This window comes from Artemia franciscana, chromosome 12, assembly GCF_032884065.1.
Source record: "Artemia franciscana chromosome 12, ASM3288406v1, whole genome shotgun sequence".
NCBI lineage: Eukaryota > Metazoa > Arthropoda > Branchiopoda > Anostraca > Artemiidae > Artemia > Artemia franciscana.
In genome coordinates this window covers 22,462,979-22,477,904 of record NC_088874.1, presented here as the reverse complement: position 1 = coordinate 22,477,904, position 14,926 = coordinate 22,462,979, and the positions used below count along the sequence as shown (strand labels likewise).

The 14,926-nt window shown below is 36.6% G+C and overlaps 2 protein-coding genes across 4 annotated transcripts in view; both read right to left on the bottom strand.

Annotated features, from left to right (window-relative positions):
• The window catches only part of LOC136033861 (SET and MYND domain-containing protein 4-like), a 34,842-nt gene extending 30,816 nt beyond the window's left edge, over positions 1–4,026 (bottom strand). Inside the window, exons 1-3 of one of the 2 annotated variants that reach the window (XM_065714831.1) lie at positions 3,707–4,026; positions 2,915–3,238; positions 722–932 (exon numbers count right to left, since the gene is read on the bottom strand). In XM_065714831.1, the coding sequence (XP_065570903.1) occupies positions 722–932; positions 2,915–3,238; positions 3,707–4,016 (845 nt within the window). In that variant the 5' untranslated portion in view covers positions 4,017–4,026. The remainder of the gene's footprint in view (positions 1–721; positions 933–2,914; positions 3,239–3,706) is intronic. The other variant, XM_065714830.1, reaches the window with a different exon arrangement.
• Positions 4,027–12,442: 8,416 nt separating this feature from the next.
• The window catches only part of LOC136033870 (protein HIRA homolog), a 126,712-nt gene continuing 124,228 nt past the window's right edge, over positions 12,443–14,926 (bottom strand). For both annotated transcript variants that reach the window (XM_065714840.1, XM_065714839.1), the window contains exon 18: positions 12,443–12,656. In XM_065714840.1, the coding sequence (XP_065570912.1) occupies positions 12,537–12,656 (120 nt within the window). In that variant the 3' untranslated portion in view covers positions 12,443–12,536. The remainder of the gene's footprint in view (positions 12,657–14,926) is intronic.

The following is a 14,926-nucleotide window of genomic DNA, read 5'->3' as shown; positions in this document are numbered from 1 at the left end:
TTCTTTAATTTTTGAAAGATAGTTAACTTGATTAGTTAAAAAACAATAAGTAATCAAATTAGTAAAATGTTTTCTCCAATAGGAAACTAATTCGCCCATCTCACCATACAGCATACATAAAGGAATATTAATTACAGGCACATTTATTTCGAAAAGGGATAGAGGATCTCAACTCCAGAAGCAACAGTTCACGAAAATTCGGGGGGAGGAGAGGAGGTGTACAAAATGCAAATTTGAAATCTAGTGGGAGAGCATTTTATGTTTTTTAAACGAAAATATATAAAGGGTATTTTTCAATGAAAGTACTAAAAAAAGGTATTTTACGAAATTAGGAAGGAAAGAGGGGTAAAAAATCTAGGGGAGGGGACAATTTTTCACCCTCTACAAACTGATAGCATTGTTTAAATTAAAAAAAAGGTGAAATTTGGACAATAACTGAAAAATCATTAAAATCCTGAGATGATAATTATAATGATGATGATGAAAAGTCATTAGTAGGTTGTAACTATAGTATAAATAATAGTATACAGTATTTATGCTATCATAATAAATTTAAAACCGGACTGATCAAGGACAACTATATATTCTAAATTCTTCTCAAACCTCTAGAGATCTCCCACGGTATTAAGGAGCCCTTTTTTCAAGTTTCACAACAATGCAACAACAACTAGTGAATGCACAAAACATAGATAAAGAAAAACAACAAAAAAGAAGAACTTACGGCTTAAAACAATTGTGGCAATGTGAAGAATATTTGTTTGGTTGCAAAACCGAAGCATAGGGTTTTTCAACAACTAATATCTCTCCTATCGAAATTTCTTTTGATGCAATGGCATAACGACCTTCACCGGATGAAACTTCAATATTAACAGATTTTGATGCAGATTCATACAAGCTGTTACGACCTTTCGGAAGAGCAGGTAAATTTGATTCTACAATAAAAGAGACGGAATTAGACAATTGGTGACTGTGGATCTAAAATATAATTTAGATGAGCTAGTTTAGACATAACTTTTAAATTTTTTCATTAATTTTTTTTTTAGTAAGAGTTCAAGTCTGAGTAAAGAGCTGATTATTTTTTTTTTTTTTTTTTTTTTCTTGGTCACTTTGCATGGAAGGGGCGGCCACAGAGGCTTAAGAGAGGAGCTAATTCGATTTGAATTAAAGGTTTTTGAGGGGAAGTTAAAAAGTAAAAAGTTCATTTGAATATAAAGAGCCCAATTCCCCGCCCTTCTGTCTTTTTTCCTATCAAGCCCCCCAAGATCCCTAAGATATTTGATAAAGTTCTGAGATACCCTTTTTGTTCAGGATAGTCGAAATGTCTGTTAAAGATGCCTCTTGAGATAAAACGACTCCCACAGTCCTGGGGCAAGGGCTGAGAAATATGCAAATTGTCAAATATTTACAGATCGGTTTTATAGTAGGATGGATGGTAATGTCTGATCTTCGGTGTCCATTGGTTCAGAACTTTCAGGGACCGTTCTTTGCCCCAAAACAACGACACATTTTGCTGGGAAAGGAAGCTATAGGGAGGAAAAGGAAGGGGGTGAATCAGAGGGAAGGGGGCTGGTTGCACTCCGTTCCTTTTTCAACATCCCTCTCAGCATGCCTTTAAAGTTTCAATTTAATACCCTGAGCCGTTTCTTATATATTACTGCTGTACCCTTTTTGACAACTCTCCTGCATACGGTGTGTTATAATTTTGTTTGCCATCCCCCTCAACATAAAGGTAAGACGCCCTTTGACAACCATCATGCACACAACGGGTTATGATTCTAATCGTAATTCCCCTCAAAAACTTTTTGGATTATGTCATCCTCATAGGCATAGTTATTCACCCTTTAGACTATTTTGGAGAAGATGGCTTTTTCAAAATTTTGATCAAATTTTTCTGTAGGATGGGTAGCTAAAAAGGCACGGTAGGTGAGAGACACGCCTCTCCCTAGTATGACCCAAAAGTTTCAACTTAATAACCTCGGCCGTTCTTAAGATATTCCTGATCCTGCTTTTTGAAAAACGAGATGTACATGGTGCTGTCTGATTGAATTTAAAATAACCTCAACATTCTCTAATGTTTTATCTTAACACTGCTAGCCTTTTCGTATACACCCAAAACCAAACATTTGATTTTTTCCTGGTGATAAATCCTGCATGTGAATAATGGGCAACTTGCACAATTTACAATCCTTGCCCAGGCTCTGGGGAGTTTTGCTTTCCTGGAGGCATAGCTATTAAACCTTTTTACTGGTAACAAAATGACAGTTTCAATTTTCGGTCAGTGTTGAGCCGAGAGGGCACCAAAAACGAGCAAGGAGGACAGGAGCCGGTTGCTGTCTAATCCCTCTTCAACATCCATTCAACATACCTTGAAAGTTTCACATTAATACCCTAAGCCTTTTTGTAGACCTAGGATCAAACATGGCCTCTTTTCACAATAAACCAAATATAATAACAATGGGCTACTGGCAAAACTAACAGCCACCACCTCAGGGGCTCTTGGAGGGTGACAACCCTGGAGGCATAGTTGCTATCTCTTTAAACAAAGTTGCTATCTCGAAATTTTGATCGGAAACTTTGGGAGGGAAAAGGTGTGGGAGAGGGACTAATTGCCCTTTGATAACTTTTGAATTTTAAAAAAACTGGAACTTTCACTTTCAATTGGTTGAGTCCCTTTCGAAACTTGTGCGACCACTCCTTCCTTGTGAAGTGCCTCGGAAAAGATAATAATAATACATTGAAGCCTTGAATACATTGAAGAGAGCAACGCTATAACGTTGCCTCTGAAAGCTAGAGAAAATAAAGGCATTATTCTGATTTACTTCTGGAATTTCTAGATTTCCAACATTTGATAAGGAAAGAAAATTTTTACGATTCCATAAAATTGTATTAATTAGAAAAAGAAAAAAAACTTTACCATTTCTTTTATTCGAGCCGTTCTTCAATGTATCCACTTTTCCAAGCAAGTTCTTGATTTCATTTGCGGTACTTTTCAGTTTGTGATCTTTTGTTCCCTCCAATGCAGCCAGAACACTTTCTAAATCTGCTCGGGCCTTCACTTTTTCACCGGTTTCTAGATAACATCGTCCACGTCGTTCGATTACTTTAACTTGCAGCTCTTTTGGGTAGCCCTTTTCTAACGCCTCACAAATGTCAGTTATGGCTATTTTGTACTTCCGGAGATGGTAAAAAGCTGCTGATCTATTTGCCAGTGCCAGAGCGAGGGCTGTATCTTCTAAATCTATAATGAAAGGGAAGGTTTTGTTTTAATAATATCTAAAACAAAGTAAACCTAAAAGTAGTCCAACTAAGGAGTTTTACCACTGGCCTCAACACTTGGTGCTTAGTTGAACTACCGATAATTGGTCAAAATTTGAATATTGTCAAAGTTATAAACCGATTTTGAATATTTTGAATCACAAAATAACTAACTAACTAGACGTGAGAAGAAATAATAGAATAAATATATAGGCCTAAGCAAATAAAAAGAAAATATAAGATAATATACTTTTTTAGACAAATTTTTGTCCAGTACAAAAAAAAGAAAGCATGGATATATTTCAGGTCTTTCGATAGCTTGCACTCTCAGAATGGTACCAGGAATTTAAAAGTAGAATCACAAAAAGTAGATCTTTTCGCTTTAGGGTCCACAGTACTAAACTATAAGTAACCCAGTTAAAAGGATACTAGCATGTTAACCATCTCATACCTTCTGAATAATTAGGAGCCATTAAAACCGAAACAGTGTATGCCTTAGCGGCCTTTTCGTATTCTTTCCTCTGAAACAGCTTATTACCGTCATTTCTGAATCTTTCAGATTCCTCTTTAGACTTTCCTTTTAACGACAGATCAAACTTCAAATTCTCAAAATAGTTCGAATATCTGACTCGTTTCACTTTCTCTATTCTAGTTTCAGCTTTAGAAACAAAATTAATTTCCTCTTCCGTTATATTTTTCAAAATTTTAGCGTGGAAATCTTTGAAGAATCCATTCCTATTGCCTGTATCGTCACTTTCCATTCTGTAAATAAACTAACACGATTCTATAGACGGAAGAGAGTTTGAAACAGTTCCAGAACTAAGAAATTCTATGCCGATTCTAAATACTCTTAAAAAGAGAATGCGAGGAGAAAGGGAATTCTGTAATGTATAAAGTGTACGAGTGTCGAAGTAATTGCTTTCAGACTAATTACATGTTCAGCATTATTTAATTTCCCTGAAAGCTAGTGACTGTGAACTGGTGGCACAGCCAGGGTGGAGTTTGGAGGTCATTCCCTTTTTCTCCAGGGGCGTCAATCGGAGGGAGGGGGTTAGGGAGGTAATAGTCACCCTAAGCTTTGAAAACCTTTAATGAGATTGTAATTGAAAAAACCTTTTTTTCTATATTTTCGTTGATAAAATTGATAAACAACCAAATCCCCCCCCCCGTGCCAGATTTTTTTCAAATATATATCTTCTCCTAAATTTCTATAATTGGTGCAACTGGTTTCCCCTCTCGATATATGTTTTCCTGCAAATCTATCGTGGTTTATCACATTCTCAAAATGTTCTGCCAATCTCTCTTTAACTCTTTCCATATTACTAATTGAGGCCGCGATCCTACATTTAATTGGGAGATGTCGGGTTGATTATTCCCTCTCAATTTATTAACATGCCGTTATACTTTGAAATTTAATACCACCTTGAAATTTAATTTTGCTCTACTTGCTCTCTCTAAATTTTCTTAGTAAGTATTTCATTAGTTTGAATTTTTCACCCTTATACAATGGTAACTATTTTATATGCACAGACAGTTAATAGTAGGGGCCGAATTGTAATTGCAAATTTTTAGCTCGAGTCCAATTTCGGAAAATAGGCTACTACCCAATCTTGGACAAAGGCTCTTAAAATTGAATTATATCAATCATGGACAGATTCAATCACTGCCACGAGTTGTGAAAATGAATAATCATATTAAAATAGGCTGGGCTATAAGATGTTAGTCAGCCAATCCCAACTATCTGCATCAGGTCCATGACTAAGAACCTGTTGCCCTTATTTAAGGAAGATACATTTTAGTCAAAAAATTTGTCCAAGATAACACACTGACCAAGTACTGGGGGTTTTACCCTAAATCGTCCTTCAAGTAGTAGATATGCTCTGGCTATTCCAGCCACTTTCACACATTACTTCTCACAGCACTCATAGTCATCACACTGACCTTTGCAGTATTATCTAACTTTTACCTAATAGCCCTCATAGATAGTCCTGCAGCCCATTTCGCAACTAAGTTCAAATTTCTTTTCAGTATCTTGCCCAAGACAACTGCCTGAGTTGTCATTAACAATCACAGTCTGAACCTTTGCAGTTTCATTTTTATCCCAGTGCTGTCGTCTCACCAAATCTCTTCACAGCCTGCTTCTTTATTTTGTTTGATTTTGTTACTTCATTTTTTCTTCTCCACCTCTTCTTTGCTTCTCTTGTAGCAAAGGCAGCTTTAATCTTGGCCTTCAATGATATATCAGTGAGCACTTTTGTTCTGCCTTCCTTTCTTTTTTGTAGCATTTTGTTTCCTTGGTGGTGCTGGGATGTGGTTGTATCTGCTCAGGTGTGACTATCCTATTTCACAATGACTGCAAAATCACAGGGCGCACTGAAAGCATTGGGTGAGAGGATGGCAGTGCAGACAGGGATGGGCTAGAATTAGAACCTCTGATGAGCTTTGCAACTTGCCACTAGCTTCATGGGCTAAACAAAATATTTGGTTGGTCTGTATTTAAGTGTAGACATTTTAATTATCAATATAATCTGGATTGAAAGGGGATATACCTTCCAAATTCCTTTTGCAAAAATGATTGTATGAAAGCTACGTGAAAGATTTTCATATAAACCGAGCTGTGATGTAAATAATGACAGTTTTTCCAGGATTGTTGACCATCAACATATCCTTGAATTGGTTGTACTAACACTTAAGAGAAAAAGTTTGCGATACTATGGATGTGAAGGAAGATTTGTTTTGTGAGGAAGAATTAGCGACAGTAGTAAAAGAATTAAAAAATAATAAGACACTAGTTGCTGATGCTATGGTAAATGAGTTTCTTACACATGGTGGCTCTGAGGTTAGAAATAAGTCACTGATCATTACGAATATAATCTTGAAAAACGGGAAGTACCTAGCAATTTTACGAAACCCTAATAAAACCACTGTACAGGAAAGGTCATAAGAGTGAGTGTCATAATTATAGAGGCATTATCCTGGTCTCTGTCGGTAGAAAATTACTTAGTAATATGATACTTTTTAGACTGAGAGATGCTTTCGACAAAGTCATAAGAAAAGAACACTGCGGTTTTAGAAAAAGTAGTGGACATGTCAATCAAATTTTCCCTCTTAGGTTAATAATTGAGAAGTGTCTGAGTTATCAAGCACCTTTTGTCCTCAGTTTTATAGATTATAGAAAAGTGTTCAACTGTGTTTATAGAAAAACTTTAGCAAAGGTTTTATCCTTGTATGGTGTACCAAGCGAATGTTAGAGTGATTAGTACAATGTACGGAATAACACTGCTGCGATTAAGGTAGGAAATGCGGTTAGCAGCTGGGTCCATATTAGATCAGGATTTAACCAGGATTGTCTTCCATCTCCATTTATATAGATCATTTTGATAGACTTTGTCTTAAGGAGCAGAGGAAAGCGAATGGGAGAACACGGAATTAAATGGGGATGAAAATCTTTCCTGGACTTAGATTATCCTGATGCTTTAAACATCCTAAAAGTGTAAGCAAAATGAATGAACTTTTACAGGTTTTGCGAGTTCAGGGTACTAGAATAGGTTTGAAAATTAATGTTCATAAAAGTAAGTCACTAAGACGCTCCCAAAAGCGGAAGAACATTTGCTACACGTTTTCCAGAGAAATTGCCTACGTATTGTACTGGGTACCCGGCTGACTGACTGTATTTCAAAAAGTAGGCTATACGAAAAGCGTGGTTCAATCCCGCTTTCTAGGACTATAATGAGCGAAAGGTTAAGATGGCTAGGACACGCTCTGTGGATAATGGTTGGCAGATTGCCGAATATTGTCTTTTTTGGCTAACCATTTAGGGGTAAACGGAAGCTTTGAATAAATTGGAATGGAGGAGGAGCGTCCGTAGCTGTGTTGACCTCAGACAGCTTGGTGTTGCGGTGAGCTGTTAGTAGTAGTTGCATAATAGATATAACTATTGAGATGGTGATAAAGGAGACCTATATTTGTAATTTCCTTCCCATTCATTTGTGTAGATGTCTGAAATAGCTCCCCCTCCTGTAATTATACACCTTATAGACTGTTCCTAACTATTACACCTCCAGCGGTTTTTTGACAATTAAGGAAACACGTTAATTGTCCTCGATGTTAAATTCATAAATTAACGGTTAGGAACTTGAGAAATTCAGAACCTCTCGTTTCAAATAACGCTGTTATGTCACAGAACCAAAACCTCAGTATTTATGAACACCTGTCTATGACTATGTATATGTATATGACTCTCGAAATATTGATTCTGTTCTATACAAAGGTGTCTTGAAATAGAAAGGTCCTTAAATCTCAAGTTCCCACCTATAATTTAATCCGGTGTCTGTTCGAAAGACAATGCTCTATTCAATAGATACGCTGCAAGAACTAGTACTGAATAAAAACTCAACATGGAAGCAACGAAAATTCTTGATAACTATTTGTGTTCGAACTTGTTTGTTAAATTTTGTAAACCGCACATGATTTCTAGGGAGGAAAACCGGAATCCTTAACCACAAGAAAAAAGAAAGGCTCCAACATTACGGTTGACGCTGCAAATTGATTTAAAGTCAGCCGAACGCAGCCGCCTTGTCCAGTGGCGGCACTCCGGTGGCGTTACGGCACATTGGCGACGATCGACCGGGCGTCTTCTCGGTGACGTTCGGTGCACGTACTGGCATGGTCTTGGGGTCTAAATACGGTTACCAAAGAACAGTCAAATTATAAATCAAAGTAGGATAAAAAAAAGTGAGATTATTCTGTTACACTGGAATCTCTATTATCAAGCTTCCAAATTTTCATATACAACCCCTTCAGGTAACCAAGAATAAGATTATTAGAAATATGCGTATTTTTGTTCACGGCCCAACGAGGCTTCATAATCAAACCTGAAGCTCATACCTTACATTTGTTCCTCTATACAATTGACCCAAAACATTGGAAGAAATGCAGACAGTAACGTAGTGTTAACACATTTGACTTTCAGTAAATTATTTCCATGATTTAGGTATAATTGAGACTCCTGTTTTCCTCTCACCATGTCTTCCGAAACATGGAGGGATTTTCTTCCACCAATAAAATCTGAATTATGTAGATTTCACTTAGACATCAAATTCTAAGTCTTAAGATGTTATGCAACTTCAGGGTGCTAGAATTAGTTTGAAAAATTAATATTAAGAAGATTAAATCGCTACGGATAGGAATAAGTGAAGATTAAAGTGTGAGGTTGGGTAACGAAAAGATTGATCCAGTGGACAGCTTCACTTACCTTGATAGCAATATTTGTAAGGACGGTAGGAGCAGTGAAGATTTCAAAAATAGAGTACCCAAGGCTCAGGGTGTTTCTTCGCAGTTGAAAAATTTTTTGCAAGAACTGGAAAATAATTATTTAAACCGAGATAAGAATATTGGAAGCTACAGTGATGACATTGGTCAAATATGGTTCTGAAGCATGGGCGCTTCAAAAGACGGAGAAAAATATGCTAGATGTTTGCCAGAGAAATTGCTTATGGAGTCTTTTGGGTCCTCGGCTGACTGACCGTATTTCAAACAGTAGGCTGTAAGGAAAATGTGGTTAAATCGTGCTTTCTAGGGCTATAATGAGATAAAGGTTGAGATGGCTAGGGCATGTTCTGCGGAAGAAGGATGACAGATTGCAAAACATTATCCTTTTTGGCCAGCCGTCTAGGGCGAAATGGAAAGCAGGTCGTCCGCGGTTGGGGTGGTTGGATGTCGAAAAGAAAGATTTAAAGGAAATGGGAACTTCCTGGGAGGGTTTGAACAGATTAGGATGAAGGAGGAGTGTGCGTAGCTGTGTTGGACTCAGGCAGCTTGGTGCTGCGGTGAGTTGTTAGTAGTAGTAGTAACAGTAGTAGCAGTAGATGTAAGAATTGATGAATTAATAATTTTGCTTTTAATTTTGTTGCAGTGTTCTTGCGACAGGATGTCTCCTCAGTTGTCTCCTACCTTGTATCTGTTTTTTCTTTTTATTTCGGTATTTCTTTTTGTTTTAGTTGATAAGTGTGAAGAATTGCTTGTTTTTTTTATTAATTAAGATTAATAAAAACGAAAGCAAAATTGAAGCAGGGAGCCACAATAATATTTGAGGTAATAAAAAGTGCTGCTTCACAGCCATTGCAAATACGCCCTTTTGAGCGCTTAAATCCATTGAATGTCTTCTGATTTGGATCAACGCCACCTCAACATTCCTTGATATTTTTCAAATCAATACCCTTAGCCGTTCTTGAACTACTATAGATGCGATCATTTAGCAATATGGATGCATATTTTGTCTTTTGATCTAGTTTCTACATTACCTGAAATTTACTTCAATTTTATCTCATTACGCTTAATATCAATATCATATTACAGATACACTCTTTTGACCAATTCGATTCATATGGTGTCTTTTGATTTGGTTCAACCTCCCCCTGACCCTTCCCAGAAATGTTCAATTTAATACTATCAGTTGTTTTGGCAACATACATGCAGATAGTGTTTTTTTATTTAGTTAAACGGCTCCCTCAATAGGTCCTGAAAGTTTCGACTAAATAATTTTAGATGTTTCTGAGATCCTTTTAACAACATAGAAAATCATTATGCCTTTCGATTTAGTTCAACATTCCCCTTAGCATGCTCTAAAAGTTCCAACATAATACCCTTAGCCATTCTGGCGAACTACATATACGTCCTTATGACAAAATGGATGGAAACAATATATTTTGATCTAGTTTAACATCCTCCTCAATATGCAATGAAAGTTTCAATTTAATAAACTTAACCGTTGCTGAGACATTGAAGATACACCCATCGGACAACTTAGACCTCTTACACTCTTTTTTGATTTATTTCTACATCCCTCTTTACATTCCATGAAAGTTTCAATGTAATACCCTTAGCCTTTTCGGATACCCACGTTAAAAGATGTCCCCCTTCCCAAAAGTGGAACTTATATGTAGACACTGGGGACTTATTAAGCATAGCAACGTTTCGACTACTATGAACAAAAGGGCTATAAAAAAAAATAAATCAGATGCCTTTTAGAGTTGAAGGGGGAGTAACTAATATGAGCAAGTGGGAGGGGGGATAGATACCCTTCAATCACTTTCAGATATTAAAAAAGACATTAAAACTTTCAATTTACAATTGAACAAGCCCCCTTCGAAGATTTAACGGCAACTTCTTCCACACGAAATGGCTTGGGCAAAAGAAGAAAAATAATACATTGAAGCCATATCACTCTTTACTTAGACAGCCCCATTGTGCTGCCTATGGATAGGGTAATATACATAGATTTTACGTCCAACCTCTCTGACACCGTTCCGTTTTTCTTAAATTTTCTACAAATATATGCAACTTTGTCACATAGATACAACAATAAATGAAACAAGACTTCAGAGGGGCCTATGGTCACCGTTATCTTTGAATAAGCGCTAATAAAAAATAGTTATTCATGACATTTTTGCTTTGATTACACTTTATTTTATTGTCCACACACTTACATAAACGCCCACTCACTTATAGCCTTATTATATAAGGTTCGCTCACTTATTACATACCATCATGAAAACTTGCGCAAAAAGCACCGATTATATAATGTTTGAGCACCAGAATTCAGTAAACAGTTTTCATCATATTCACGCACTCAAATTCTTCCAGAAAAAGTTATATTTTGCTCTTTAAGTCAATGAGGTAAGTTCTATATCAGATACATTCATATATGGGGAAAACAATTTATCAAAGCGACAAATGTAGGCATTATTTATTAAAAAAGTGAAAAAAAGACTTACCGACCCCAAACGTGCAGCATCTGTCTTTTATTTAATCACCGGCTTTTCAGAAAAAATTACTTCTATATTTTAAGGAAAGCAGTAGAGGCAGGTGAAGGAATCTTTTTCGTATATTTCAAGTATCAATTCTTGGAAGTATCAAAAAACTTTTTTATCCAGCTCAACAAAGCTGGAATATCATAGCTCTAAAATGTTACAGACATTTTCTTCACGAAGCAATTTGTTTACCCAGGGCACCTACAAAGGGATTTAACTTGAATGAGTGTTTTTTTACATGTTGGGGCCAATCAGCTTATGAATATTAAGAGCAGAATAGTCCACGAGAAACTGTGGCCCACTCGGCTACAGAAAATCGGAGTTGTTCAAGCGCCTGAGAAGAGAATTCCGCCAGTAGGAGACTAGTAAAAGACTAGCATCAGCCTCAGTGGAAGACACGGGAAGGGAGTTCCCTAAACTCTTCCCATCAACACATCTACCAGCAGCAAACGCGATATACCAGCAAGTTAACGCCAGTATGCAAGAAGGAATGGGTGGGTCCAAATCAGACCTGATGTGTAGAGCTAGAATAGGCTATTTTGGCTTACGTCTTTCCTGTTGGGGGTAAGTACCCGACTTAACCTTGTGGCGAGAGGGGATTCTTCCATTCTTCGCCTCCCAACCTCCATCAGAATGAGTAGGGATATTTAAACGAAACTTGTTAGGAAGTAAAACCTAGTTTTAAACTCCTCTTCGGGCTAAATGCTTGGAGTCATGCATGATTGTCAAATTAGAAAGGAACAGGTCTTAAAATTCTTGTCATCGGGACATTTTTCAAAAGAAGCTATTAAATCTCAACTGAATTTGTTGAGACATAATAGCTGTTTGGGGGAGGAAAGGCGGAGGGAGGGTTAAACTCAAGTCATCGTTCCGGATAGATCCAACTTCTATGGTGGAGAAGCATGGGGACCACACATTTTTGTTTAAAGCATTTCAACCGGAAGAGGATGTCAGGTCAAATCGAATTACAAGTAAAGTAAGAGCTAAGCTTTTGGTTGTGGCTTTTTTATAATTTGCATATGATCCAACCTCTGTCGGAGGGAAAAATACAAAGGTATCAAATCTCTTTTCATTATTATAATTATTAGCCAGGCTGGGTATATGTTTCGACAAAGTCCAGTCTCCGTCTGTTGTGGCATAATGTTCGGTTTCCCTGCTTGATCGCACCTCTGTGATGAAGAGGCTGCATTCTCGTTTTTGCAGTAAAATGGGGAAAATTAGTGCAATACTTTAGATGGCATTGCCTTTGGACGTTTGGTTTGATTTGTAGCGTTCTGCAAATATTTCCGTTAAAAATAGCAAAACTACTGAACCAAAAGAGTGCAACCAGGGTCAAAATATCCAAAAAGAAAAACACAAAACTTATCCAGAGAAAAGAGCTTTAAAAGAGCATCTATTACTTATCTAAAGTCACAAAAATACAAAACGCTGATCAAGATAAAAAAAACAACAACAAAAAACCAAAAAAAACTACTTTTGGTCTGATCCCAATCGAAGTTGCTCAGCAAATTCAGTATATAGTCTTTGCAGTCTTACTTGAGGTAAAATGATGACCAATATTTCTTTCAACAAACTATGCTTGGACAGTCCCTGCAATTACAAAGAACCATTATCCACCTAATATTATACTTTCGTGAATTGCTGTTAGTAACATTTAAGAGTTGGAAGAAGGCGAAATATAGCCACTATAAGATGCAAAAAAGCAAAAAAAAACAAAAAAAAAAACAGAAACAACATAAAGAGTCAAAGACCGAAACTGTAATGACACGCATATTAATTTATGCCAAACGACAGACATCATGTGTTTTTGAAAAGCTCCATATCTCATTTCTTCCTTGACCTCAACTAAGCTCTCCTATGGTTTCCATCTAGAGCTTCATCTATGGTTTTGTGTCCTTGAAAAATCCACTATTCTTGCCTTCAAAGATCCATGTTCTGCAGCTCACGTGTTCAAATGATTTTCTTACATAAGCTGGTATCTATTCAAGCAATAAATATACGATTGCCACTCGAATGAATGCTACTTTAGGATGTTATAATCTTCGAGGCACTACTATGTAAAAATAAAATTTGAATATAACAAAAGGAGTTGAGCGGAGCAGCCTCCCTTCCATTTGAGAAGACAGTGAATTAAACAGTTTGTGATTGCGAACTGTAGACATAGAGCGGTCAGTGTCGGTACAAACTGAAACTATAAAACACGAGATTTTATTTGGTATCGTGCGTCTTCTGGATCTACTTTGCGCTGATTTTAGACATGTAAAATTAGTGAATCTTAGATTTGGTCATTGACAAAAATTTCGGAAATAATGGGCAAATTGTATAACTTACAGCCCTTTCCCAAGAGGCTGCTAGGGGTCATGTCATCGCCAGAAGCATAGTTGCTGGAACATTCAACTATGCTGAACAAAATAAATATATCAAAATTTGTATCTGACGTATTTGGAGAACAGGGGCGTATGAGAGGGGCTAGTTGCCGTCCAATATTTTTGGTCACTTGAATGAGCATTCGTTTGAATGAGCACTCTCCTGACCTTCTAAGACCAGTGGTTCGATACGATTACCCCTGGGAAAAAACAAACACATAAGTGATCTTCCTTCTGATAAAAGCAGAGTTCTCTGATACGCTGAATCTGATGGTGGGATCGATCGTTGTCAATAGTAACCAAAACTTTAAAATACACATTTTTATAACAATAAATATATAAAACGATCAATTTTTTATACTGACTCGAAATACATAAATTTTACTAAATTCGAATTACCCATGCAATTTTAATAGCATGAGAAAATTTGAGCAAATTTAAGGGAAAGATTTCGAGAATTTCTTAAACCATATTAGCCTGCCTTAACATAAAGGAAGAAAACGACCAAAAATGGGATTTTTTAACCCACACATACAAAACACACACACAGTGACCGTTACTTAAATTATTACTCGAATTATTCTCCTGCTGTGAAAAGAGGAGTGGTCACTTCTCTTGTTGACAGAGCATTGAAAGTTTGATCTCCACGTTTCCCAGATTCAGAGCTTGACCACCTTGGAGATATTTTATTTGGGAATGGTTATCCAATTAGTTTAATAAATTCTGTAATTGCAAACGCATTAAAAAAAATATATAAGATATTGACAGAGTAGACGCACATCAAAGAGAAAATTCAGTTTATCTTGGTCTCCCGTACGTTAAAGGGGTTTCAGACCACATTTCAAAAAATCTAAGGAAAAATAACATTTACACTTATTATAGACCCAGAAAAACTATCAGTTCCCAAATCTACCAAGGTAAAGACCCTATCCTGGTAATTGAAACTTCCATTGCCTACAGAATTCCTGACGCTTGTGGTTTTTAATACATCGGAAGAACTGCTCAACGACTTGCGAACAGATTAATTCAGCATTCTACCTCAATTAATAACACCCTCAAAAAGCGAAAAAAAAACAAACAAAAAGAAAACTGTGAATCTGCCCTCTCAGAACAGATATTTAATATCCAGACCATACTATTATATTTAACCAAGCTAACCTAATTTTGCATGACAAAAGTATTGTCCAGCACTACACAAAAGCTGTTGAAAATTTCTAAATACCAGCATTTAGGACTAGCTTTGAACAGGGATTCAGATGATTCAAGAATAAATGAGTCGTATTTTGGTTTTCTCAAAAGGGAAGGCAATATTTTAGTAATCCCTGAAATAAACCTTGAACCACTTCCCCAATCACACAATCAAATACGTCATCAAACCCTTAGGTCTCAAAGAGTATCCGCAAGAAATGCTATGGTTAAAATCCGAAATCCCATGACCTATTTCTCCCATTTATTTAATTGCTGCTTCGCTTGTTTGAGTGAATGAAGGTTTTT